We start from the raw sequence: 27,801 nt of genomic DNA on the forward strand, positions 1-27,801 counted from the left end.
ATGATTGCCTAAGAGCTGAAAAGCTTAGGGGAAAAAAAAAAAAAGGTATTTTTCTTTACCGGAAAAAAAACTTAAAAAAAAAATTGCTGACAAAAACTTAATACCTCACCAAAATCAATTGCTCCTCACCCCTCCCTCCATTCCACAAATGCCTGTGACCCAAACTTGTGAAGTCTCTCACTTTTTTGTGTGTGTGTGAGCCACTCCAAGTTTATGCCTCACAAGGACGAAGCAAAAATCCTTTACTTGGTGCGAACTCAGAATCAGTCATTTTATCTCTTAGATAATCCTATTCTTCAGAGCAAGTTCTGGCTTTTAGCTCCTTCAACCCGCTTTCTTTTTCTTTCGTTCAATACTTTTTGTTGTTGTTAGCAGTGGTTTAGGGAGAGAGTCAAAGTCCCTTAGACCACTCACTAAAAATTGTGAACAGTGTCACGAACGAATAGAAACAGAAAACGGGAGATTTCAAAGAAAATAACACGCACTCTCAAACCCCCAAAGGGAAAAACAAGAAGACAAGCACACCGAAACTTCGCAGTTTCAGTACATCCGCAAAGAAGGGAGAGGTGCCGGCCTCCGCCCTCCCGGCCGGCAGGTGGCTTGTGGCGAGCGCCGCAGACAATGGCCAGGATGTGCCCTGCCTGCGTCGCCAGTTTGCTGTGTCTGCCCCTGCCCAGACTAAAAAAAAAAAAAAAAAAAAAAAGTCTATCTCGAAAGAATGACAGAACGTAAAGAGAAGCGTGCGTTAGGCTTCGGAGAAGTCACCCCCCCTCCCCAGCCCCCAAAGCCTCATCTCTATCCGATCCCCATCGCGGTCCAAAAATGAACCTGCCACCCAATCAAGTTCCTGCGCAAGTTCTTTTTCTTTTCCGCAGCCCCTCCACCTGCCGGGGCTGTGCTCAGCGCACCCCAGGCTTCCCTCCGGCGACCCCCCGCGGGCTGCAGCAAAAATGGGGCGCTTCGGCTGGGCGGGGGCGGGCGGCTGCCGCGGATCCGGCCGGCTACCGCTGCAGCTTGGTGGCCTCCGATTGGCCACGACGCGGGCGGGTAGGCTCGGCGGAGGAGGGAGGCGGGGGCGAGGGCGGCGGCAGGAGGCAATCCGAGCTGGGAGCGGGCAGCGCGCGGGGCGGGCGAGCGCGGGGACAGCGGCGGCGGCGGCGGCGGCGGCTCGCCCTGATCGCGCTCGCGGAGGCCGAGCGGGGCGCGCGGGCGGCGGCAGCGACGCGGGGGTGGGGCGGCGCGCGCGAGTGAGCGGCGCGGGCCGAGAACCGGCGCGCGGGCAGCGGGGGCGGCCGCGGCGGCAACTGCGCGGGACGGAGCCGCGGCGGCAGCGGCCGCGCCGACCCCTGGCCTCATCTCCGCGCGGCCGAGGCCGGAGAACAGTCTCCAACTCTCCGGGGGGACCGGCAAGGGGCGCCAAGAATTGGTCTTCAGCCCCCACGCAGCGGAGGCGCCGGTCGGCGGGACTGCTGCCCTTTGTGGGCACAGCGCGCACGGCCCCGAGCGCCCTCCCCGCGGCGCTCTCGCCGGCGTCTTCGCCGTGCCCGGCGGCCCTAGAGAGGGGATCCGGAGGAAGCAAAACCCCGAGCCCGAAACCTCGCGTTGCGGAGCTTCTGGGGAGCTCCCGCCGCTCCGCTTGCACCTCCGCATCTTCCACCGGCCAAGGTCCCCGCCGCCTGCATCCCTCCTGGCTTCGCTGCGCTTGGGGCCGAAGCAGAGCAGTCTGCGCTGCCACCGCGGCCACACACGCACACACTAACACCCTCACGCGCACGCCCGCCTTCTCCCCCGCCCCCTCCCCAGCTCCTTGATCTCGGTCTGTTTTATTACTCGTGGTGCGAGTCCCGCGGACTCCGCGGCCCGCTATTTGTCATCAGCTCGCTCTCCATTGGCGGGGAGCGAGGAGCAGCGGAGAAGGGGGTGGGGTGGGGAGGGAAGGGAAGGGGGTGGAAACTGCCTGGAGCCGTCTCTCCGCGCCGCTGTTGGTGCTGCCGCTGCCGCCGCCTCCGGCTCCTCGCTCGGCCCCTCTCCGCCTCCATGTGCCGGATAGTGGGAGCGCCGCGGACCCTGCTGCCGCTGCTGGCGGCCCTGCTTCAGGTACGCGGCGGTACCCGCGGGCCGGGCCGCGGGCGGGGTGGGGCGGGCGGCGCCGGGTCCCTTTGTTCCCCGCGCCGCTGCGGGGCCGGGCTGCGCACCCGGGAAGGGAGGTGCCGCACCGCGCGGCCGGGAGCTGCGCAGACACGAGGCTCGGGCCGGGCGCCGGAGCAGGGCGCCCGGGGCCAGCCGGTCTCCCGCGCCTCTCTTGGCGGTTGCCCAAATGGGCTGATCACGGTCTCCCCACTGTCCCTGTGGGGGTCCAGCCAGTTCCCGGAGGGTGTCTCTAGACAGCAGAAGGGTGAGCTAGGCTAGCAGTCCGGTTTTGCAGTTTTCTACGCTTCTCACCCCTCGCGTAGCACTTTGCTCCAATTTTTTTTTGTTTATTTCTACAGGGATGGGTCTCGAGTTTGCAGTCGAAATTCTCACTCTGGTATCTTAGTTACAGGACTTGCCTCCACCCCACCTCACCCTGGCACCCGCGCGGCTCCCGGTGCCCGAGGGCTCCAGAGTCCTATTGTCTTTACCCCAGCGTCGAATTGCTGGCTATTTCTGTTTCCCTGCCCTCGCAATTTTCTGTGTCGGTTCTACCTGAAAAGAAAACCTCGCTCCCTTGCCCAAACGAGTCTACGCGGGTCCGCGCCTCCGCACCCAGCCCCTGGCCCTGCACGCCCCTTATCCCGCCGGGCGGGGAGAAGTTCCGTTACTTGGCTATTTTTCCTCTCCCTCTGTCCGGCTGCGTCTGCCCTGCGTGCGTGCTGGGGGCGCCTTGACCCGGAGCCTCCGCACTTTTCACGCCTTCGGGAGAGCGCCAGACAGCCTTTCCCTAGAATCGGTACCGGGAGGCTCCTCGGCGGCGGGAAGCACCTGCTCCAGGCGGGTCTTAGCCTCCCTCCCCACTCCGCGCGAGTCCCCTGCCCGGCCGAGCGTCCAACTTTCCCGCGGCGTCGGGCCAGAGGATGCCCCGAGGCCCCTTTTGGCCCGCCAGCGGGGTCTGGCGAAGGGAAGCCGCGCGCCGCGGCAGAGACCCCCCGCACTGGGCGGGGTCCGGCCGGGGGTCCCGCTTGTGCCGCCGCGGGCGGTAGGGGCCCGAGGTGGCTGCGGGAGAGGGGCGTATCCGCCCTCACGGCCTGAAGGGGTCTCGGGGGGAATCCGCCCCGTGGGGGGGGGGGGGTCCCAGCGCACCGCCGACGGCTGGGGGTGGCCGGCCGGCGAGTGCTCCAAAAAGTGCGGGCGCGGCTCGGGAGTGCCACTGCGCCCGGGGCAACCGGGGCAGGGACAGATGGTGCGGATCGCCCCCCTCCGTGGTCATCACGGGTCAGGGCCTGACGCGCTCCGGCCGCGGGCGCCGGGGGCTGGAACGGACTGGCGCCCGCGGTCTCGCGCGCTCCCTCTCGCCGCCCCCTAGAGGGGTGTGGGCCGCGACGAGCCCTGTCCATGGTGCGCCCGTTCCGCGCTCGCCTCCCCCGGGTCGTGCTCGCCTACTCTCAGGCTCTCTCCCTCCCACTGGCTCGCGGGCCGCCCAGGTCCCGCCGTTCCTTTCTCCTTTCTTGGGTTTCTCCTTTTGTTCTTTCCTCTCCTGCTGGTCTCTTTCTCTCCCCTTCCCCCATTCGCCAGTCCGCCCCCCTCGGCTCTCTGCAGACGCTGGGGTTTCAGAACTATTGCACTGGACATTTTTGGCCTCTGCACTTTTGGGGAGTGGATGGAATTTCTTCTAACTTGGGGGAGGAGACCTGCCAGTCACTTGCTAACAAAAGTACCTCCTGTTATAAAACCGCCCTTTATTCCTGGAGCGCACACTCCTCGTTCTTTCACCTCCTGTCAGTTCATTTATTGTTTCTTCTTTTAAAATGGGGTTTATTGAAGAGGTTAGGCTGAAGGGGAGGAAGGAAAAAAGTGCTACTTCAAGTGTTTGAAGTTAAGGGGAAAACAAGATAAACTTAAGAATCTTCCCAGACATCAGATTTAAAAAACAAATACGTCGTAGATTAGAAAAATCTTGTTTTAAAAAACATGTTTTGAACATAATACCATGGTCTTACTTATTTATAGGCAATTTATAGTAAATCCTAAGAGGGTCAGTCCAGCTCTGGATGGTATGCTCACTAACTTTTTGATCTGAAAGTAAGTTTTAATTGAATATTGTGCAGTGAAGTTAGGATAGGAGGAGACGTTTCTTGGTCACTAATAACCAAGGGACTAATGGTTCATGGGACTAATCTGTGTACCACGGAACAATCTCATTTCTTCTTTGAGTCATCTGCTTTGAAACCAGGTGTGGATTTTGTAGGCCATTTTATTATTTTTTTTAAGCATTAAATATATATATAATTTATAAACGTCAAATCGAGCACGTCCCTTTTCTGTTGTATGTTCTTTCTCAGTTTATTCCAGGCCAACCCGAGGTTGACTTTCAAAAACCTCGAGGAAAGGGGAGATTAAAACTTTGTCATCAAGTTATTTGGGTAATTCATGGGTATGAGTCAAGCAATAACACTGAGTGATTTACAAGGTCATTAGAGGTGGGAGCAGAGCAGTTCATGCAACATGAGTTTTAGGGTTAAGTGTGCTATGTGGATTGTACACACCGAGATTGGAAATGACTCTGTGCTAATGGTCTGCTTTACATACTGGAATAACATAGATTTATCTGCAATGTGAAAATGGCCCCTCTCCACTCTTCTGTCCTCTGCTTTTTAAAACTCTTTTTTTTTTTTAAGCTTCAAGCCAGACTAAGGAGTCAAAGAGTTTTATAAAAAAGAATGAGCAAGTTATCAGTTTAGATACTGAGCTGCCTTATTTTTTCAGACCAGTTAAAGGAGAATAATTAAATATTCAAAAGGACTTTATGCCTTTAATTAACTGAAGTGTTCTTTGTTTTACTTGGAACACTTTTATTTTCACTTTAAGAGAATCTTTACTAGTTGAGTTATTCTGTTACCTAGATTTACATAATTCTAGTCAATTTTGCATATTATGATATTCAGCTTTTAAGATTTTCTCTATTCTTGCTCATTTTAGCTTGAGGCATTAGCATTGTCCTCTAAAAAAGAAAAAGTGCAGAATATGAGCATTAAACTTCACTGATCAAGGGATATCACAAAGTTATGACAAGTTTTCCTTTCATATAAGTGACTTTCAAATCCTTAAATAGATTTATCATCAAGGAAAAATGATCAATTATACTTTTACTACCCATCCAGTCATGAATAGGTTAGAAGCTTTCTTTGTTTTTCTGGTTCTCATTTTAACTGCATAGCTAAATTATTCTATTTTAAATACATTTGTATGGGTTATGAAACATCAAAGACATCACCTTAAGTTTTACCAATATTTTAGATTCTTAGTCTTATCACACAGATTTCTGCTTTCAATGCTGAATGAGGACCTATGAAAAAAGATGCACAAACCATATTAGGTATGGACTTTCATGGCATTAATTGCAATACATAAAATGTGGGGGAAAAAAAAGGCTTTGTTTTAGACTAGAAAATCTAGGATACCACAGTCATTTTAAGAATAAAACATTTATGTGTTCTCTATGTTTATTTGAATTTCAAGTTCCTTTGAAAGTAAGAATTAACTTAATTGGTATTCACAGTTTCTTCTCCTTATGTGTATCTTTGCCCTTTTTGAAACTTTTGGCACGTGGTCATTACTAACAGGTGTTGTTGTTGTTGTTGTTGTTGTTGTTGTTTAGTGGTTAAGTTGTGTCCAGCTCTTTTGCCACCCCGTTAACAGTAGCCTGCCAGGCTCCTCTTGTCCAGGGAGTTTTCCGGGCAAGAATACTGGAATGGGTTGCCTCTTCCTCCTCCAGGGGATCTTCCCGACCCAGGGATTGAACCCACGTTTCCTGCCTTGTGGGTGGATTCTTCTACCACTGAGTCACCAGGGAAACCCCCTTACTGACAGTAGTGCACTGCAAATGCACTAAAAGCAATTTGAAAAGTAATTAGTGTGTCCTGAAATATTATAAGCATATCTTAAAATGGTATAGATATACACACAAATTAAAATTACATATAATTTTTTAGGCCTTAACTGCAAGTTTAGAATTTACTTGCAGAGTATACTGTCATACTTTTATCAAAGTCTGCCCTGGCCTTCTAAAAGTTTGGACTGAGATTTTTAAGGGGAAAGTCTTCTTAGATAGTTTGTATTTTTTACATGTAGAGATTCAATTCTATTTAAAACAGATTTTTGGTGACAGTATGTTGCACCAGACTGTCCTTAATTTCCGTTTTCATTAAAAATCTTCAATTCTTAAATCTGTTGTGCCTCATTAAGCTTTAGGGTTATTAATCGGGAAATGTCAAGACTTAAACCAACAGTTAATCTTGCTTTAAAATGCCTTTTAAAGAAATCCTGAGTAACTCAAATCCCCATCCTATTTTCAACGGGATAGTCTCAAGTTAGAAGAGTGATTTTAAAGAAAAATCAACTGTTATTTAAGAGATGTAGTGTTTGTATCTACTTTCTATGGGTTTGCCTAAGTTAACATTATTCAAATATGCTCTTTTGGCTCAAATACAAGAATTAATCAAGTTTAAGCACTGCACAGACTTGTGGTGAATTTTGTCCATCCGATAGGATAGATTTGGAATTTAGATTTTGTTATTTGAGTAATTATTTCACATCTGCCATGAGTATACCTTCTAGAATCTGTTTTCAAGTTGGCTTTAGAACTGTAAGTTGAAACATAATTTGTACCAACAAATCATTACGCCTCCCATTTCTGTTTGTTTTCTTCTACAAACTTACTTTTGTTTGAATTTTTCAGTTAATTTGAGCGGATGCTAGTCTTTGTGTATTTAACTAAATGTAGATAAGTTTTAAATTAAACAAACCTATTCATGCCAGGGAGGAAGAAGATACAGATAAATATTGTAGTAAAAGCTACATCTTCTACACATATAAAGTGATGAGTTTAAAGCAGGCAGAAGGTGAATTCAGGATCTAAATGGGACCTTTTGAAAAATTTGAACTTTATGATTTTGTTACAATCTAGTTTTTAAGCTCTCTTTTAGGTTGTGCATGAATAGAGCTCAGTTCTTCCTTGTTACTCTCTTTAGGACCCAGAGTACTTCTTCTCTGAGCTTCCAACTGTATTTTACAGCACCCAGGCTCTTGGGTTGCATATATATACACACAGCATAGATGTTGAGAACTGCTATCCACATACATGTCCCCCGCAACGTTTATCACAGTTTGGCATGAACTATCAACTGATAGTTAATTGATAACTTTGTGTGTGTCATCCAAGGTGATTTGAGCACCGAGAGTAAATAATAACCTTTGTTCTGGGCAAGTGAGCTGCCTTGACATAGTGTCAAGGGTAAGAGTGAGAGTCAAGGGCAGGAAGCCTGAGGTTCTAATCTGGTCCAGATGTAGTTTAGTCTCTTAAACTCTGCTGACCTCATTTTCCTCAATAATAAAACCATAGGCCTGGTTGGATTAGTTGATCTCTAAGGGACTGTCTAGTTCTCTGACTCTTGGGGCTGCTTAAAATATCCCAAAATGATTCCCTTTCAAAGACTTTGGAATGACTAATTTTTAACCTGAAATGCAGGGATTTTCAGGTACTCAGAAGACTGAGTATGCTTTTTGAGGGCTGCTGACAATACTTTATTATATATGATAATATATCATTCAGCACGAAGAATATAGCCCTTTTGGATGAACCTAGAGATTATCATAGTAAGTGAAGTAAGTCAGAGAAAAATGTCATATGAGACCTCTTATATGTGGAATCTAACAAAATAATATGAATGAACTTATTTACACAGCTGAAATAGATACACTTAGAAAGCACACTTACAGTTTTGAAAGGGGAAAGGGTTGAGGGATAAATTAGGAGTTTGGGATTAAGAGATAACACACTACTATATATAAAACAGATAAACACAAGGACCTATTAGTAGACCTATCTCTACTGATGGGCTTCCCTATATAGCACAGGGAACTATATTCAGTATCTTGTAATAACCTATTAGGGAAAAGAATCTGAAAAAGAACATGTACATATATATATATTTATGTTTAACTGAATCACTTTGCTGTACAGCTGAAACTAACACTTTGTAAATTAAAAAAAAAAAAACTTTTTAAAAAAAGAATATAGCACCTTGACCTAGCAAGTTCTTCTCTAGTCATTTTTACAGATATGTTTGTATTCGTGATATATATGTGATATTTACAAATATAGGTATATGCATTGAGGCACTGTTTATAATTGCAAAAGATCAAATTAGATGACCTCTGAAAGTCCATCAGTAGAGACTGATTTAATAAATTATGGGGTAATATGCAGTCAGATTTGAGAACCTCTGGTTACAGTCAAGAAAATTATTGTTAAGCCACCTAATGTTTTTGGCATACTCAGGTACCTAGAAAAGCTTCAGGTTAGGACCACCGAAATCATCATTGGGATTTCAGGGCCTCTGAATGAAGAAGAATTGGATGTAGACCACAGATAGAAGCTATTGCTGAATAGAAAATTAAGCAGAGTAGAAATAAGATGAAGATGACCTACGAGACATGTATGGATGTGAGAGTTGGATTGTGAAGAAGGCTGAGCGCCGAAGAATTGATGCTTTTGAACTGTGGTGTTGGAGAAGACTCTTGAGAGTCCCTTGGACTGCAAGGAGATCCAACCAGTCCATTTTAAAGGAGACCAACCCTGGGATTTCTTTGGAAGGAATGATGCTAAAGCTGAAGCTCCAGTACTTTGGCCACCTCATGCGAAGAGTTGACTCATTGGAAAAGACTCTGATGCTGGGAAGGATTGGGGGCAGGAGGAGAAGGGGACGACCGAGGATGAGATGGCTGGATGGCATCACGAACTCGATGGACGTGAGTTTGAGTGAACTCCAGGAGATGGTGATGGACAGGGAGGCCTGGCGTGCTGCAATTCATGGGGTCGCAAAGAGTCGGACACGACTGAGCGACTGAACTGAACTGAACTGACCTAGAGAACATCCTAAAGTTGGATTGAGAACAGCCTGTAGTAGGCTGAGCTTATAAGTAAATTCAAGAAAGATTGGCTAAATATACATAAATATATGTAATAGTTTCCATGTTGTATCATGAAGTGACCACACTATGCTGAGTTAACCACCTGAGAGATTATTCTGGCTGGTTAACCCATTATGATATTTCTTCCATTCTCTTGAATGAATGAATATTGAATTTTTCATCTGTTCTGATAGTGAAAAAGTTATCTAAAGTAGACTTTACCTAGTGCCTAGAACTTGAGATTCAGAAAAACATTTAGTGTTGGAGTCGAACGTTTTGGTCTACACTCTCCAGTAAGGAAGCTATTGAACTTGGGATTTTCCCAGGTAGCATTGGGAGAATTAGTGGGGTTTTGAAACAGCTTGAGTCATTTAAAAGGAGGTGCTATTATAACTACAATATGGCATTCATCATTGAGTGACTTGGAGAAGTGTTTGATTCATGATCCATTCTTAAATTTTCTTTTACAAAATATACCTGCCTATGCTAAAACTAATAGACAGTAATAGTGTACTTCTATACTACTATATATTATAATTTTAGTATTGTTTTCATGTTAATTTAAAAAATTAACTTGACCGTAGCATGTTTATGTAAAACCATATATTTTTATGGTTGTAGTTTTAATATTTGCTTTTGTGTTTTTTAAAAAATTATACTTGATATTCATCATTTAAAACTTTTATATAGTTTTATATATACCCCAATGCTGATATATAATTTAATGTTTTGTTGGATTAAAGAATTAGTGAAAAAAAGAAAAAGTTAAAGGATCATAATTTGGAATCTTTGTTCCAGATATTATTGGAACTGAAAATGTGAAATGACTCTTGTCATTATTAAAATAAGTTTTGAGTTTATTCAATGTTCTTCTGTTGCTTTAGTGTTGAAATTTGTAAAATTTTGGAAGAGGGAAATCTAAATTGCAGGGACAGGAAATAGTTTAATGGTTGTCTGAGGCTGGACATGGAGACAAGAGATAGGTTACAAAGACGCAGGAGGTAATTTGGGGGGGGGGGTGACAGAAATGTTCTAGATCTTGATGGTGATGGGTTGACGAATGTATACTTTTTGAAACTCTTTGAACTGTACTCTTAAAATGGGTGCATTTTTATTGTATGTAAATTATACCACAGTAAAATTGGTTAGAAAATAAATAATGATTCACACATTTTTTAAAAAGTATATAAATTCATATTATTACTTCCAGTAAGGATTCTAAGAAATGCCTTTTCAGTGTTTTAATTTTTTTCCCCAATAGTCAATTCTAAGACTTTTAACAGTTTATTTTTAGTAATAGTCAGTAGGTCATTCATATAACTCAAAAGAGCACATACACCAGATAAAACTATTTGAAACTTCAGATAATTTGCTGCCATCTCTTCAATTTTTTTTTTTAAAAAACAGTGTCTGGTATAATAATACAAAACCTTAAAGATGAAATATTTTTAATTTCAGGGAAGAAACTAGTAAATTACCTTAGTTAATTATTTTATAACCTTGTGACATAAATAAATAAAACCTTGTGGTTTTATTCTCATTTTATAGAGATGATATAAAAGAAAGTCAGACAGTCTGAGTATTTATTGTGAGAATCCTGAGTGGAATGATATCTCTTTATAGCAGAGTTAAGCCTGACTGCAAAGCCCATGGTTTTCTCCTTGATATTCAGGGAACAAATACCACAGTAGAAGGAAATTCCAGTTCCTCACTACTGAGTTTATAAGATTTTTGTAAAATAGTTAACTTTTGAGTTTCATTCTTTAATTTTGACCTTAAATATTTTGATTTATTTTGACCTCTGAAACCAAAATTTAATACTTGGTTAAGATTTTCATTATATATATATTTCTTTTTTTTTCCTTAGAGAAGGAAAAATAATCCCAGGTAATGATTCATAATCAGTTTCATGATGTTCTTCAAATTGTCTTGATCAACAAATAATGTGTTGATAAGTACTCAAAAAATAATTTTTGAATGAATTTTGGAACTTAAAATACTTTGTAAAAGCCACAAAAACCTCACCCAACTCACATTTTTTGTTGTTTGGGGTTTTGTGTGTGTGTTGTTTTTTTCTGAAACTGTGTCTGTTCAGTGTTCTTTTCTTTATAAAAGTACATTCAAGAGATTCTATCATTAAGTAGTAAAATATTTTAATGTTTCATGGCAGGTTTTCCATGTTTGAATAGTTTGAATTACCTTTTCTCCCACAAATGAAATTAGTTGGCATTTTTAAAAAATATAAATGGCCACACCTACAACAAGTTTATGGGACTGTTTTGTGGGGTTACTGAGTACCCACTGATTTGTTTGCTGCTCAGAAAGCCTAGAACTGTGGTTTTTTTTTTTTTTTTTTTTGTAACTTGACCTATTGTTGGTGGGTGGATACACTTGGCTTGACTGTAATTGCAAACTAAATGTCTCTTAGTTGGGTCAGGGAGCTGTTAAAGCAAACTCTGAAATAAATGACTTAAAAAAACATTAAATTTATTAAGTTTGAAGAATATGATATAATCCCTTTGCTTAACACAAATCTTTGATAAACCAGAGGCTGTGACCACTTTAAATTTTTTTTTTCTTTTGTTGTCTTAATTGGTTAACATAACAGTTCAAAGTCTGCAGTTCATTCTTTATGGCTTTCCGGTCCAGTAAGTAAAGAGAAGTGTGTTTTCTGCCACCAAAGTATTAGGCGTTCATAGCTCCTTTGGTACCAACAAGAGCATCTCCAAGATTAGGTTCTCATGTCTTCTCATATTTCAAGGAATTCAGAATTTAAATTTCACACAGTCACACTCACCCTTTATAGAAATAACAGATGTATATGGGACCGTGCTGAGTGTTCCTTTATTGATCATAGTATTGAATCAGTGCTCAGCCAAGACACAGCATTTCCAGCATCCCAGGGACACCCTCTTCAATTTTAACCATCCCTTCAGTGGCAACTATATGTTGTCCACTCACTGGGTCGTGTCCGACTCTTTGTGACCCCATGGACTGCAGCACACCAGGCTTCCCTGTCCTTCACTATCTCCCAGAGTTTGTACAAATTCATGTCCATAGAGTCAGTGATGCCATTCAACTTGACTTGTAATAGCAGAGATCAGTTTAGCTTATTCCCATACTTTATGAAATCATCCACTATATACTGTTGTGTACTTTTCACTCAATTTGTAGAATTGCCTGTGTATGTGTATCTTATGTCTTTTTTAATAGTCACAAGGTTAGGAAAGGCTTCTGGATGCTATGGAAGTATCTGGGAGGTTGAGGAAGGTGAAAACTGATTTAAAAGCAACAATAAAAACAGGCCATTTCATTGCATCTAAAGGTCACTTGAATGTTTACAGTGTTTGTGGTGTCAAACCATGAAAAAACTTTTGTGGATTTTCCTATCTAGATATCTCCTCCTGTAGTTCTGGTTAATTGGCAATGTTAATTCAGCTAAAAGCTGAAGACATTTGGAATTTAGTAAGTTACACCTTTTCTTGCCCTTCCCTTTTTATCAGAAGGAAGGTAGAGACAAAACACTCAGGATCTTTTGGACTTGAAGTCTTCATGCAGAAGGTTTGGGTGTTAAGACTAATCTTTGCACCAATGCTTCTTAATACTCTGAGCTTCCTAGTGACCCACTTCTCAAGGAGGCCCTACCCAGATTTATTTTTACCTAAAAAAGTTTCAGTTGGGGGTTACAATACCACAAACTGCTAGTTTTCCAGAAGGTCAGAGCATCTTTGGGGATAGTTGATCCTCTTTTGTGTCTGTGTAGCCTTTTTAAATATCTGAGAGGTTGCCATGAAGGACACAGAGCTCCATACTTGTCCCAGGTTCCTTCTTTCTGGAGGCCTTTTCTCTCCGTGTATAATACTTGTTGAGTAGACCTAGAATCTAGGTGGAGGAGTCCATGCATAAGGATGAGGACTAAAGGATCCACATCCAGAGGTAATGGCCCAGCAGGGTTTGTTTGCTTCAGTTCAGTTCAGTTCAGTTCAGTTCAGTTCAGTTCAGTTGCTCAGTCGTGTCCGACTCTTTGCGACCCCATGAATCGCAGCACGCCAGGCCTCCCTGTCCATCACCATCTCCCGGAGTTCACTCAGACTCACGTCCATCGAGTCCGTGATGCCATCCAGCCATCTCATCCTTGGTTGTCCCCATCTCCTCCTGCCCCCAATCCCTCCCAGCATCAGAGTCTTTTCCAATAAGTCAACTCTTCGCATGAAGTGGCCAAAGTACTGGAGCTTCAGCTTTAGCATCATTCCTTCCAAAGAAATCCCAGGGTTGATCTCCTTCAGAATGGACTGGTTGGATCTCCTTGCAGTCCAAGGGACTCTCACGAGTCTTCTCCAACACCACAGTTCAAAAGCATCAATTCTTCGGCGCTCAGCCTTCTTCACAGTCCGACTGTCACATCCATACATGACCACAGGAAAAACCATAGCCTTGACTAGACTTCAAGGAAGCTCTAATTTATTTATGTTTGTACACGAGTAGACTTTGTGCTTCCCAGGTGACACAGTGGTAAAGAATCCCCCTGCTGATGCAGGAGATGCAGGAGATGCAGATTCAATCTCTTGAGTCAGGAAGATCCTCGGGAGAAGGAAATGGAGACCCACTCCAGTATTCTTGCCTCGGACATCCCGTAGACAGAGGAGCCTGGTAGGCTACAGTCCATGGGATTGCAGAGTTGGACACAACTGAGAACCAAGTGCACACACACACACACACACACACACACACACGAGTGTGTGTTTATTTTCAATGTTTAAAAAGGTCGTACCCTTTGTATGACTTTAGCTTATTGAGGCCTCTTTGGTATTTCATTTGTGTTTAAGCCTTGCACACAGTTTTCTACCATGAAAGCAATTGTATAGATACAGTGTTTATGTTTTCAGCATTAAATTTTACTTACAGTTCTTTTTTGTTTGACAGATAACTAAGAACATTTGGGGAGACTAGCATAGCCATTAATTTAATTTTCCATTTGATTCATAGCTGAGTACCTTGTAAATGAAACTGAATTAAATCTATGATTTGGTTTTTAGTCTTCCCCTTTATTAGAGGCTGTCTTGATGGAAGTTTGTTTAAAAGGGAGATAGTGGTATATTTGAATGTAGATAACAATCCCATGGACGGAGGAGCCTGGTAGGCCGCAGTCCATGGGGTCGCTAAGAGTCGGACTCTACTGGGCGACTTCACTTTCACTTTTCAGTTTCATGCATTGGAGAGGGAAATGGCAACCCACTCCAGCGTTCTTGCCTGGAGAATCCCAGGGACGGGGGAGCCTGGTGGGAGGCCGTCTATGGGGTCGCACAGAGTTGGACACGACTGAAGTGACTTAGCAGCAGCAGCAGCAGCAACAATGGATTATGTATGAATGCCATAGAACATTTTATGGCCTAGAGTAACAGCATTTTGGAACACAGTGAGATAACTTTTTCTAGTGTTTTTGTGCATGTAACGGGTCTCTCAAGAATTGTTCATATTCTGATTCTTATTTACTGGTTCTTCATAATTAAAATCTGTTGGTGGCACAGTGGTACAGGATACGTGTGCCAGTGCAGGAGACCCTGGTTTGATCCCTGGGTCAAGAAGATCCTGGAAGAGGAAATGGCAACCCACTCCAGTATTCTTGCTTGGAGAATCCCCACGGACAGAGGAGCCTGATAGGCTACAGTCCATGGGATCGGAGAGTTGGACACGACTGAGCAACTGACCACACATACCATGTATATGCTATGTATATATTCTATTTAATACAAATTACATGTAATATGTATTATATATTATATGATGATGTATTCAATTATATAGTAAATCATGTATATAATAAATCATATACATAATATATACTAATATATTATTATATATATATGATATATATAATATATATAGTGTGTGTGTGTGTTTCTGGAATACTACTCTGGTGGTTATGCCAAGATATAAATTGAGACTGTGCACCTCCAAACACAGTCTTCTCAAACCTCGTGCTATATCAAATTGTACTTACCACTTTGTGTTTTCACATTTCACATTTTACTTATCTGAAGTTGACTTTTGTACTTAGTATGAGGTAGAGGGCCTTGCTTTATTTTTCTCCCTAGCATTTATGCATATAACACACACAGAGTAACAGGTGGGTGGCTGTCCTTTATCAAATGAATTTCTGTTTTTCTCAACAGAAATGCCTTCTTTACTAAGTGTGAGTTGTCGTAAAGTTTTGGATGTCTGTCTTTCTCTCTCTGTGCCGATTGCCTAGAGAGGCAGTGTGTACGTGGTTAAGAATGTTGACTCGGGCTGGATGACCTGTTTCGGGGGCCCTGGTTTTGACACTAGGCTGTTGTGTGAGCCTGGACAGCACATGTGGCATTTCTATCTTGCTGTACATCCGTTTGTAAAAAGGGGATAATGAGTAGTATCTGTCGTAAGGTTGTTAGGAAGACTAAGTGGGCTGATATATCTATATCATTTAGAAAAGTGCTTTCATATGGTAAACAAGATGTAAGATCTTTAATTGAAGATTTGGGGTCATAATCATTACCCTTGTTTTACACAAACATAATCAAGGAGTAATTTAATTATTTGACTGAGTTTGAGTACTTGATATGTTCAAAGCTCTGTTCTGTGTTCCAGTGGGATGACTCATCATCCTCTGCATGGGAGGCTGCCAGTGCGCCTTAGACCACATGCAGAAGCCACAACTGAAGGACACATATTTTAACATTCCTCCTTCAGTTTTAACAGATGTTACCTAAGCTGATACAATTAAGGAAAGGGATTAATCTATATGGAGTGTTATTCTGCCAGCAGTTTGATTTGGGAATTACAGGTAATAAAACAGAAGCTATTCTGGTATCTCCCGTCTGCCTCTTTGCTTCTGTGATGTAAGTTTTTTTAAAATTAACACCAAAACCATTTTGCATTGAGGTATAGCTGATTAACACTGTTATGATAGTTTCAGGTGAACACTGAAGGGACTCAATCATACATATATAGTTATCCATCCTCCCCCAATACCCCCTCCTATTCGGTCTTTTAATTCTTTAGTGTTCTTCTATGGACACCAGTGTGTATGGGTGTATGTGTGTATGTTGAGACTAGCCTGGAACCAGAGTAAGTTATTTAGTCTCTGAATGCTTTTAACATGATAACTCAGTGGAGACTAGAGAGGTGAGGGTATTCTTATCATACTGTTGATGCAAGTACAGAATTTACGAAAACAGAGTAAAGATAGATTTATTGTTCTTGTGGATTCTGGTGATTTATTGATGATTAGATGCAGGGACTGTTGCATTTAGCTTAGTTTCATTCTGTCTTAATAATATTACATCATTTCTGAGTAATTACTATGTACCAGACACTGTTCTAAGTACTTACTTGTATTCACTCATTTAATTTGCAAGGAAGTTGTACCTATTTACAGAAGAAGAGAGCAAAGCACAGGTTAAACTGAGGTGCCCAAAGTTATTTTGTTAAGTGATGGAGTGAGTGAAAGTCACTCAGTTGTGTCCTATTCTTTGTGACCCCATGGGCCCGCCAGGCTCCTCTGTCCATGGAATTCTCCAGGCAGGAGTACTGGAGTGGGTAGCCATTCCCTACTCCAGGGGGATCTTCTGGACCCAGGGATCAAACCCGGATCTCCTCCGTTGTAGGCAGATTCTTTGGCATCCGAGCTAAGTGGTGGAGCTAGGGTGCAAATGCCAGCAGCCTGATTTCTGAGCCTGTGTTCCTAGTTTTGGTGTTTATTTGAATGGAGGTAAAAATATGAAGGCAAGATTGACTTTTTAAAACAACTTGTTCTATTGTAAAATGCGGTACATGTAGAGGAGTATATAAAGCATGTATGAAGTTTAAATAATAATTAAAGTATACAAAACATGTTACTACAACTACTAGACAGGTTGAGAAATAGAATATTACTGGTGCCTTGGAAGTTTCCAGCGTACTGCTCCTATTTCCTTCCTTCCTCCTAGACATAATCGTTATCTTCATTTTTGTGATAACTATTCATTGATTTTCTTTATAGTGATATCATCTGTGTATATATTCCTTTTACATATTAAGTTTTATATATACTAATATATGTAAATACATAGAAATGTGTTTATGTATAGAGACATGTTTATGCAAATATGTATATCATGCATCCATGTGGAAATGTACTGTGTATATGTGTGTATGTATGGATGTATATCTGTATATATATATGTATATACAAAAATGTCTGGTTCACCAACACCACGTACATATCTTGCTTTTTCCATTACTTAGTATACATGTTCTTGTTAAGCTTTAACATTTTTTAACAATATGGTGGACTGCATAATGGTATCTCTTTTGGGGTTCAGTTTGCATTCTTTCGGTTACCAAGGAGATGGAGATTGTTTTTGTATGTCTCCTGGTCTTTCATCTTCCTTGAGTTGTCTATACGATCCCTACTGCACGAAGTTTGTAACTCATCTGTAGCTTGGCTTTGCAAAGCCCACTTTGTTGCCCACTCTCTTTGCCTAACATTCTCAATCATGGCCTGTGTGGTATCTTTCCAAGCAACGTGGTTTCTGGAGAGCTAACTCATGTGATTAAATCTAATATTTGAGGAGTGCTAACTATGTGCCAGGCTAGGTAGTCTACCTGCATTGTCTCATATAATCTTCGCCTCTGAAGATTAGTTATCTCATGTCCCTGAGATAAGTCGGCATTGTTATCATTATCCATTTTACAGCAGTCTGACTGCAGCTTGGCTTAACCCATTCACCCAAAAGCACACCTCCCAGGGCTTGTGCAGTATTCTCCCTGGTGACAGTCAGATCCTCAGAATCTCTGAGAGCTGACCCAGTGGGAGGAAGATAAATCTTTGTATTCAAGATTTTATAGGATTGCAGCCTGGAGGAGAATTTGGACTTTAGAATGAAGGCTTCAAGGGGTCTCCATTCCTGGAGTAACATTTGGACTTATGAATGGGAAAAATCTAACACTGAGCCAGAATTAGGATAGGCTACCAGTCGGAGAAGGCAATGGCACCCCACTCCAGTACTCTTGCCTGGAGAATCCCATGGTCCGAGGAGCCTGGTAGGCTGCAGTCCATGGGGTCGCGAAGAGTCGGACACGACTGAGCGACTTCACTTTCACTTTTCACTTGCACCCATTGGAGAAGGAAATGGCAACCCACTCCAATGTTCTTGCCTGGAGAATCCCAGGGACGGGGGAGCCTGGTGGGCTGTCGTCTGTGGGGTCGCACAGAATCGGACACGACTGAAGGGACTTAGCAACCAAGGAAGTGGGCCTCCCCGGATGGCTCAGCGGTAGAGAATCTGCCTGCAATGCAGGAGATGCAGGAGACGCAGGTTCCATCCCTGGGTTGGGAAGGTCCCCTGGAGGAGGAAATGGCAACCTGCTCCAGTATTGTTGCCTGAAAAATTCCATGACTAGAGCAGCCAGATGGGCTACAGTCCATGGGAAGGCAATGAGTCAGATACGGAGCACTCACACACAGACCCTGTAAGTAGGTAATCCCATCTGTGGCCAAACACTCGCCTAGTGGTGATTTTAAGAAATATAAGTAACAGATGGACAGGGAAGCCTGGCGTGCTGCGATTCATGGGGTCGCAAAGAGTCGGACACGACTGAGCGACTGAACTGAACTGAACTGATGAGTGGTTGACAGTGCTGTGAATTGCAGTTTTTCTTGACCTCAAGCTGGTTTGGTTTAGAACTGTAGACACCCAGTAATGCAGAGACACATGTGATTCTGTTCCCAGGATTTGGGCTTCTCTGAGCACTTGTAGAGGCTTGATGTCTAACCTTGGACCCTCATCATCCAGCCATCCTGGTGGACTTGATTTCGGCCGGATGTTATTTGTCCTGGTTTCTTTTTGATCTTTAGCCTTGGCCATTACTGAGTATTTAGTAATGCTGAGATTTTGTGGGTCATTTTGGGGCCCATGAAGAGACCCAAATAAATAATTCTTCTTATCCATCCAAGTTCTGGGCAAATAAGATGAATCAGTGGGTGTGCTCAGTCGCTGAGTCGTGTCTGACTCTTTGTGACCCCATGGACTCTAGCCCATCAGGCTCCTCTGTCCAAGGGATTCTCTAGGCAAAAATACTGGAATGTGTAGCCATTTCCTTCTCCAGGGGATCTTCCCAATCCAGGGATTGAACCTGGGTCTACCACCTTTTGGGCAGATTCTTTACCAATCTGAGCTACCAGAGGAGCCCAGAGGACCAAAATGCAACCTTTATTAGTGACCAAGACAAGGATGGAGAATGTGGTTTAAATACTTTGGATTTCTGACTTAATAGCCTGCCTACCCCCAGCCTCCCATCTTTAACACTGCTGGATGAAGACTAGCCTCCCACCTATGGAACCTGCTCTTGCAGTTCATCCACAGCCTAGCAACATCTGCACTATGGAGAGAGGCTGGGCTCCCAACAGAAAAAAAACAGGTGAAGAAGGGGCCAGGCTCTGTATGCCCAGTCATTTCATCTAAACTGGCCAGAAAGGTTGACAGAGATCAGGAGTGGTGTGGCTTGTGTAGCTCCTCTACATGGAAGGCAGGGAGTCAGGGCTCCCCTAAACCTCCTGCAGGGTTTGGATTAACCGTGGAAGGTATGTTCCTTACTCATCAAGTATGTGCTCATCCAGAAGAGGAGCAGTCACCCGCAGAAGGGGAGACAGACTCTCTCAGGACCATCTTGCTCTCAACCTCTTGAAGTTTTAAAAGATCAATAGCTTTGCTATAGAGAGAGTACTATGTCTTGACTTTATAGAGAGTCCTTCTCCAGGGGCTCTTCCCAACCCAGGAGAGGAAATGGCAATCCGCTCTAGGAATCCCATGGACAGAGGAGCCTGGTGGGCTACAATAGGGTTGCAAAGAGTCAACAGTCACGACTGAGCGCGCACATGCACTTAATAGAGAATCTTCAAACCTAACTGGGTGGTCACAGCAGCCTGAGCACACCTTGGAGATATTACGTGTTAGATTCTAGAGCACTGCAATAAAGCAAATATAGAGTCAGTGGAATCACCAGTTTTTCTTGGAAGAGTTTTCCTAAGCGACATTATGACCTTAGAGCCTGTTCTTAAATGTCCCGAGATAGGAAGCAGGTGACTGCTGAAGGAAGGACTCCCAGTGGGTGGTGAGAACCTTCCCTGGTTGAGTCTTTCCCTGATGCTAATCGGGTTAAACCTCTTGTCTGTAAGTCATGACCTTTGAACTAAGCACTCAGTTCAAAGGGAAAATGAAGACTTAACAGAGATCAAATATGCTGGATGAGAAGGCAGGGAACCTCAAAATGGGATCACCACCAAGGGGTATTTCTGACCTTGCACATAGGTGGCAGAATCTCAAATGCCAGCTTTCTGAAAGAGAACCAAGAATACACAGGTGGATCTACTCCCCCGGGGAAATACAAAATGCTAAATTTAACCTCCTCCAGGGAGCTACTCCCAGATGAGATTTGCAGCCAGTGCATTCAGACCTCCTACCTGGCCTCCAGCTGTGAGCCCCTTGAGACTTTCAGCCCAGTGCTGTCCCCCCGTGTAGGCTCCGTTGGGTGGGTGGCCGGGGGACGCACTGTCTTGGGAGCGTGTGTTTTCCATCTCTCACCACCTGCTGTGCAGTTGCTCTGGCCAACAAAAGCCATCTGCAGGGGAAGATTTCTCCTTAGTTTGTAAAGACTGGTCCAGACCACTTGGTGGAGGTGGGCCCTTGAGCCTGTGGCCAAGGGCCAAGAAGTGGAGAAGTGCCTTCTTGGTTTCTGAGTGCAGGGCAGAATTAGAAGTGGATGATCCATGCTGCCCTCCTAGACCTGTCATTCATAATTTAAAGTGAGAACTTCCCTAGGGCTCTTGAATTCACTGCCATTTAAAAATAGCAAGTAGTGTGCTGCTCACTCGTCTTTAGGCTGGAGATGGTGAAAGAATCCCCTTTTTCTGTGCTTCGGCGCTCTCTGCTCATTCACAGCCTCCTCGCTGTGTCCTGAGCTGTCTCAGGCCTTTCCCAAGGCTGTTCTGCTGCAGTCCTTACCCAGAGGCCTTCGCCTCTTGGCTGGGATCACCCAGTGGCCCGTCTCCTTGGCCTTCCCTGAAGTCCACTGTCTTTGTTCTGGGTCCTAGCTCTGTAAACAGCCACTTTCCTGGAGAATAACCACCATGAGTTGTGGTCACACATCAAGATCAAAATACCCTGTGGTTTAGGAATTAAAGCCTGTTGATGTTAAAAGCTACCTGCCCGCCTATAAAAACCCACCACAGAGCACAATCAAGGCTATAAACCAGCAAGTTAAAAAACAGACAAGGCCCTAGGAAAGCACCCTTTCCCCTCTGCCCGGAGCCCCAGAACCTCTGAGACTTTTCTTCTCCAGCATTGGATTCCTTTTTCACCCTCTCAAGTTCTCCAATTCGTACACCAAGTCTCTGCAGGGGCTCAGTAAGACCTTTTGCTCCCTGTACCAGGTTCTGAACTGAATGGAAGAGAAGCCAGAAGAGTCAGTAGTTCTGAAAGGGAAAATCTCCCCATGGTTTTGATAAGATCTGGTTTGAAGGGCATGGCCTTTATCCTTGGGCTTGTTTCTTGTCAATGTTGAACCCCAGAATTCCACAGCCAGGCTCACTCAGTTGCAGGTGGCGCTGAACCCCCCTCCCCCACAAGTGCTGCCAGGGATCCATGAACTCCCAGCATGGAAAATGAGATCACCACACTTGTTTTCTGTGGGCCTGCAACTCCCAGGTGGGAGGAGTAGGGGCCAGAGCCGGGCACCAGCTGCCCAGATTGTTCTTTTGAATTCAGCCTTCAGATAAGTTCAGTTTATCCTTCTCCTCTCGAGGGCAGCAATTCACACATTTCTTGGTCAGAGGACCCTTTTACACTTGAAAAAAAAATCATTAAGTGCCCTAATGAGCTTCTATAATACGGGTAATATCTATCGTTGTTTAGCATATTAGAAATTAAACTGAGGAAATTGTATCGATTTAATTCATTTAAACGTATTAAACCCATTACCTATGTAACACAAAGACCAATTTATATGAAAAATATAACTATATTTTCCAAAACAGAACAGCGAAATTAGTAGGAAGAGTAGCATTGCACTTTTATATTTTTGCAAATCTCCAGTCGGGCTTAATAGAAGACAGCGGGTTTCCTGTTCCTGCTTCTGCATTTACTCTGTGAAGGTATCACACATCCTCCACCCTTTAGAAAACTCCACTTTACATTCATGAGAATATGCATGCATGCATGCTAAGTCACTTCAGTCACGTGCGACCCTACGGACTGTGGCCTGCCAGACCCTTCTGTCCATGGGATTCTCCAGGCAAGAATTTTGGAGTGGGTTGCCATGCCCTCCTCCAGGGGATCTTCCCAACCCAAGAGTCAAACCCACACCTTTTACGTCGTCTGCAATGGCAGGCAGGTTCTTTACCACTAGCGCCACCTGGGAAGCCTGGAAGAGGTGAGAGAATTAGAAAAGTAGAATTCCTTCCACGCGGAAAGAAGCTTCGAGAAGGCAAGAAGCAGTCCCCATCTGTGGGTTATACAGTGCAGTTGTTCAAAGACCAGACATAAACTACTCAAGATAACCTTAGGTGGAAAAAAATGCTAGTCTTCAGCCCCCAAGTTGAACCTAGAGGTGGTGCTAATAACTCTGTAATCTGTGGGTTAGCAGGCAGGACTTGTGGGCTGGCTTCTTCGTGTCTTAACCTTGGAGAACAACCCCTGGGCAGGGTGCTGTTTTGGGAACACGTTCAGGAAGGACTTTGAATACTGACGTTATTGACAGAGCCTTCTTCACGGCAGCACATTTCTGGAAGCTGCGCTGTGAATGCGATTTTCTCCCAACAATAATGGTATAATTGGGTTGAGCTTATCTTATCAAAGACTTGGAATTAGATAAATCATCACCATGGCCAGCCATTCAAATTAAATCAGAGTTTCAGGGACTGGAAGTGTCGGTAACCATTTTTAAAAAGTGAATTCATGCTCCAGGTTTTATGAAATGGACTTAACTGTGTACATGGAGACCAAGGAGTGTTGGGGTACAGAAAGTGTACAAAGAGTCTATCACAGGCTGTGATTATGCCCTTGTCACTGAAAATGAATATACTCACCATAATGAATATTTGCTGATAGTTTTCCACTTGTGCTTTTAGAAGCGTTTGGGGCTGATTGTGGTGGTGGGGGACTGGGGGGCATGGAGGGAATTTAGGTGACTTAAAAACAAGATGTTTACAGAAGTTTGACCTGATGGCTTTTTCTCTCCATTTTTTCCTGTAGAGAACAGAAACATTTGAAATTAATCTATTAACATATCACAGTCATATTTGAGAATCATGCTGCTGCTGCTGCTAAGTCACTTCAGTCGTGTCCGACTCTGTGCGACCCCATAGATGGCAGCCCACCAGGCTCCCCCGTCCCTGGGATTCTCCAGGCAAGAACACTGGAGTGGGTTGCCATTTCCTTCTCCAATGGGTGAAAGTGAAAAGTGAAAGTGAAGTCGCTCAGTTGTGTCTGACTCTTCGCGACCCCATGGACTGCAGCCTACCAGGCTCCTTGGACCATGGGATTCTCCAGGCAAGAGTACTGGAGTGGGGTGCCATTGCCTTCTCCATTGAGAATCATAGTTTTGGAAAAAATTCACAGTGGTGGCAGGTAGATTTGTCACTTGGTCTTTGTTTTTTATTTGGCTCTGTTTGGGTCTTAGTTGTGGCATGTGGGATCTTAGTTCCCTGAACTGGGTTCGAACGCAGGCCCCCAGCACTGGGAGTGCAGCATCTTATCCAGGGAAGTCCCTGGTCTTAATTCATATATTTAAATAGGATGATTTCCAGCCATTAGCCAATGCCTGAGGATGCTTCCGGATGGGGTGTGTGTTGGGGGGGGGTGGGGAGGCAGTGGCTAGCGGGGTCCCCAAAGCCTTTGTTATAGGTTTGAATATCACCGCTGATTTGACTAGCTAAAAGACCTATGTCAGTTTCCTTTCAGTTTGCTTGCTTCCTTGCCTGCAAAATAGCGCTAATAATAGTACTTTCTTTTTAGAGTTGTGAGGACTGTTAAGATACACGTGTGGAAAGCATTGTAGCACCCTTCCTAGGTAGTTGATAAATATTAACCATCAGCGATATGCAGTGTATTTGGTTAAATGAATTCCCAAGTTGATTGTAACCACAGTCTGATGCTACATGCTCTACTACTTGATGGCGTTTTGAATCTTGTGTATGATAAGCATGCTGCAGTCTCTGCTGAATGGGGCAGAATCAGTCAAAGGCAAGATTGGCCGCGTGAACTGGAATTGCTGTAGGCTTTTCTGGAACTTGCAGTGGCAGTTGAATTGCCTAACTGCCTGAGCCACACTGTCTCATAATCGTGGTAGATTTTTACAAGCCAAGTCAAGCTGTAGGTGCAGTGTTGTTACCCCTGCCATTAACCATCCAGGAAGCTTACTGTAAACTCCTGCTTGTCTTTTGGGACTCCATTCCACAAAGCCTGGGTGCCTAGGAAGCCTCCTTTCACAGGGGCTGAGTAGATCGGGAGACTGCACAGACGTATGTGGACTTGACTTGATCTCTCTATATATAGTCCTGAGATTTGATAGGTTCAGCTCCGGGAAAGTCCACACTCCAAACCGCATCTCCGACGAGGCACTCTGATTTTTGTGCGTCGAGTCGTATTGTGCTGCTGTCTTCTAGCTCATCAGCATCAGCATGGTTGTCAGGTTCCTGGACCAGACTGTTTTCTTTGTTGTTACTTGATTAAAAAAAGTGAAAATCAGAAAAAATAAAATAAAAAGAATCGTTTACTAGAGATATTCAAAGACCCATACTAACAGAAGAATTGAAATAAAGATGGAAATCATCAGGTGGGTCACAGCGGGCAGTGTTTTGGCCTCCGTCAAGTATTCTTTGCGCCTAAGCTGGTCTAGATCGTATCACGGAGGCAAGAAGGAGTTAAAGAACCTGTTCAAAATACTGTGCTCTCCCTGCAGGATTGTACGTGACAAAATAAAAACTATTAGTGTCCAGGGTTAAACGCCTGCACATTTCAAGCATGTTTCCTGGGATCTGAAATTCAGCGTGTCATCAATGGCATGACTGACACAGAGAAAAATCTTTAAAGAGCGGCACTATCTCTTGAATAATCTTAACATAGCCTTCCCCCATCAAGGATGGAATCCTGTGAAATGTAGAGAATCTGGCCAATGTAACTATATGGTGATAAATTAGATTAAAAATTTTTCAAAAATCAGTTAACGTGGAATTGGTCTTGAAGAGTTCCATTATTTTGTTACCATGATGTCTTCACTTACTGTTTGTATTTGCTTATGTTGTTTGAGGCACATACAGGTGTAATAAAAGTATTATTAAAGCTGCCCCCTCTTCCATTGCTATGCACCCCCGCTCCAGACATCACCTCTTTTGAAAGGATTTTACTCATTTTCTTTTGTACCATGTTTGTAAATGAATTTTTATTCTCTGTCACCTGATTTCTTTTCAGTATTCATCCTTCTACAAAATTCTTTAAAAATATTTCCCAGGTATTCATGTAGCAAAGACATAAAAATTCTTTACACACACACAAAAAACCCAGTAATACCATGACAGTAATATCATGACAGCTACTGTATGTATGTATACGCTTGTATTACGGTGAATCAGATGTTGTTTTTAAGCCCTTGATATGCTTCTTGGCTGTCCTTTGAGGCTGGCACTATTATTAAGGAAGAAGCTGAGGTGAAGATGAAGTTATAAAGCATGTCAAGGCCACATCGGTAGCAGGAGGGGAGCCAGGATTTAAACTTAATTAAGCAGGTTTGTTCAGAGCCCCCAGTCTTAAGGTGTTACACACAGTCCTGCCTTTGTTTCCATAAAGAATAAGGGGAGCAGACATATAAAGTGAAAACAGGTTTCCAGCTTTGTGGACTGTGTTTTTTGTTTTTGTTTTTGACCCCACTGCGGGTCATGTGGAATCTTAGTTTCCTGACCAGGGATCGAACTCACACCCTTTGCAGTGGAAGCACGGATTCCTAACTCCTGGACCACCAGGGAAATCAGGTGGACTGCGTTTGATCACCTACTTCTCAGTACTTTTAATTGTTACTGTATTCTGACCACAGACTATCTGGAAGAGAACAATGGAAGACCTCGATGTTTAGAGGGGTGGGGGGAACCCAAACATCCAGTTGATTACATTTCAGAGTTTCTGATAATCAGCAAAGCCTAGGTTTGGGGTAGGTCATCTTCAGAACCAGAAAGAAGAGAAAGCTTCCATTAGGCTTGCGCTGCTTCAGGTGTGCAGTGTGGAGCCAGACACCATAGATGATCTTGATCGGAAAGACGAGTGGGGGAGGATCCACCGTGGCTTTGCTGGAGTGTTTTAAGAGCTTGGATTCAGGAGTAACTTGGAGGAAATTGGAAAACAGAGTCAGTGACCAAGGAAGACTATTAAAGAAAACAGCCCTGATAATAGGAACCTCAAAGAGTCGTGGACTCAGCTTGAAAGCTCATGGTCCTGAGACTATGGGAAAAATATAATGAGAACGAAAAGCGATGTCATTGCAAGTTCAGAACCGGAACGGATAGACCGATCCTAACAGGCACGTAGAACTCCTCTGCTACCATTATGCTCCTTTCCTTTTAAGACAAGGAGGTCGATCTTCAGCCCAGGGAGAGTAGAATACTTGTAAGAGGAAATTGAAACACAAGATAGGGGAGCTGATTGTGCAGGCGCACGGAGCAGCACTGAATGCGCTGGGAGCCTCTGGCCAGTGTGAATTTTGTGAATTTCCTCCCGGTGGGCCAGGAGGACTCGCCCACTGCTTTCATCTTTGAAAAATGGTGGAGAACTAGGGAAATTACTAGTGAACTGGGGATGGGATAATGTCCCAATTAAAAGAAAAGCCAAATTCAGAGGATGTGGTGATCAGATAAAGGAAGAGAGGACCCCATGCTGACCTGGGGCAGAATTCTCCAACCAGTAATGAGGACAGGTTGGTTGGCAAATAGCATTTTCAGATGTACACAGTGGCTAGGAGACAGCGGGAAATTGTTCAGAACAGAAAAAAATAATTGTTTCTTTATTCCCTTTTGTGACAAAGATATTCAACTTGGAGACTGGGGCAAGAAGTCAAGAATGCCCATGTGTAGAGTTCAGAAAGGATTGGGGAGACAGAGGTATTGGGTTGAATATGGGACCTTCCTCTCCCATTGCTACATGGGCATTTGTTAAATATACCAATTTATCCACCACATCTCTTGAGATTATGGTTTAGTGAATCTTGGGTTAGGGCCCAGGAATCAGAAATTCTGGCGACTGTCCCAGATGACTTGCTATGCTGAGTAAGTTTAGGAATAACTGGGCCTTAGGACAGGCATACCACGAGGTAGAGCCATGTTGTCATGATAGTATTAACACTGTTATCAGGAATGGCTAATGCGTCGAATAACCAGTTGCCAGACAATATTCTAAGCGCTTTACACCTTTTCTCATGTAAGCCTCACACCCACACTCTGAGTGGGTGCTGTCTCATTTTACACACGTAGGGAAACTGGGACTTCTGAGATGTGTGTGCTCAGCCGTGCCTCACTCTGTGACCCCATGGACTGTAGCCTGCCAGGCTCCTCTGTCCGTGGGGTTTTCCAGGCAAGGATCCTGGGGTGGGTTTCCATTTCCTACTCCAAATGGGCAGGATTCAAACTCAGGCACT

The 27,801-nt window shown here is 44.0% G+C and overlaps 1 protein-coding gene across 1 annotated transcript in view; it reads left to right on the plus strand.

Moving 5' to 3' along the window:
- Positions 1-1,948: 1,948 nt before the first annotated feature.
- Positions 1,949-27,801, plus strand: part of CDH2 (cadherin 2) — a 241,598-nt gene continuing 215,745 nt past the window's right edge. The window contains exon 1 of the mRNA XM_027960884.3: positions 1,949-2,097. Coding sequence (XP_027816685.1) covers positions 2,038-2,097 — 60 coding nt within the window. The 5' untranslated portion in view covers positions 1,949-2,037. The remainder of the gene's footprint in view (positions 2,098-27,801) is intronic.

The sequence above is a fragment of the Ovis aries genome, chromosome 23, assembly GCF_016772045.2.
Source record: "Ovis aries strain OAR_USU_Benz2616 breed Rambouillet chromosome 23, ARS-UI_Ramb_v3.0, whole genome shotgun sequence".
Taxonomy (NCBI): Eukaryota; Metazoa; Chordata; class Mammalia; order Artiodactyla; family Bovidae; genus Ovis; species Ovis aries.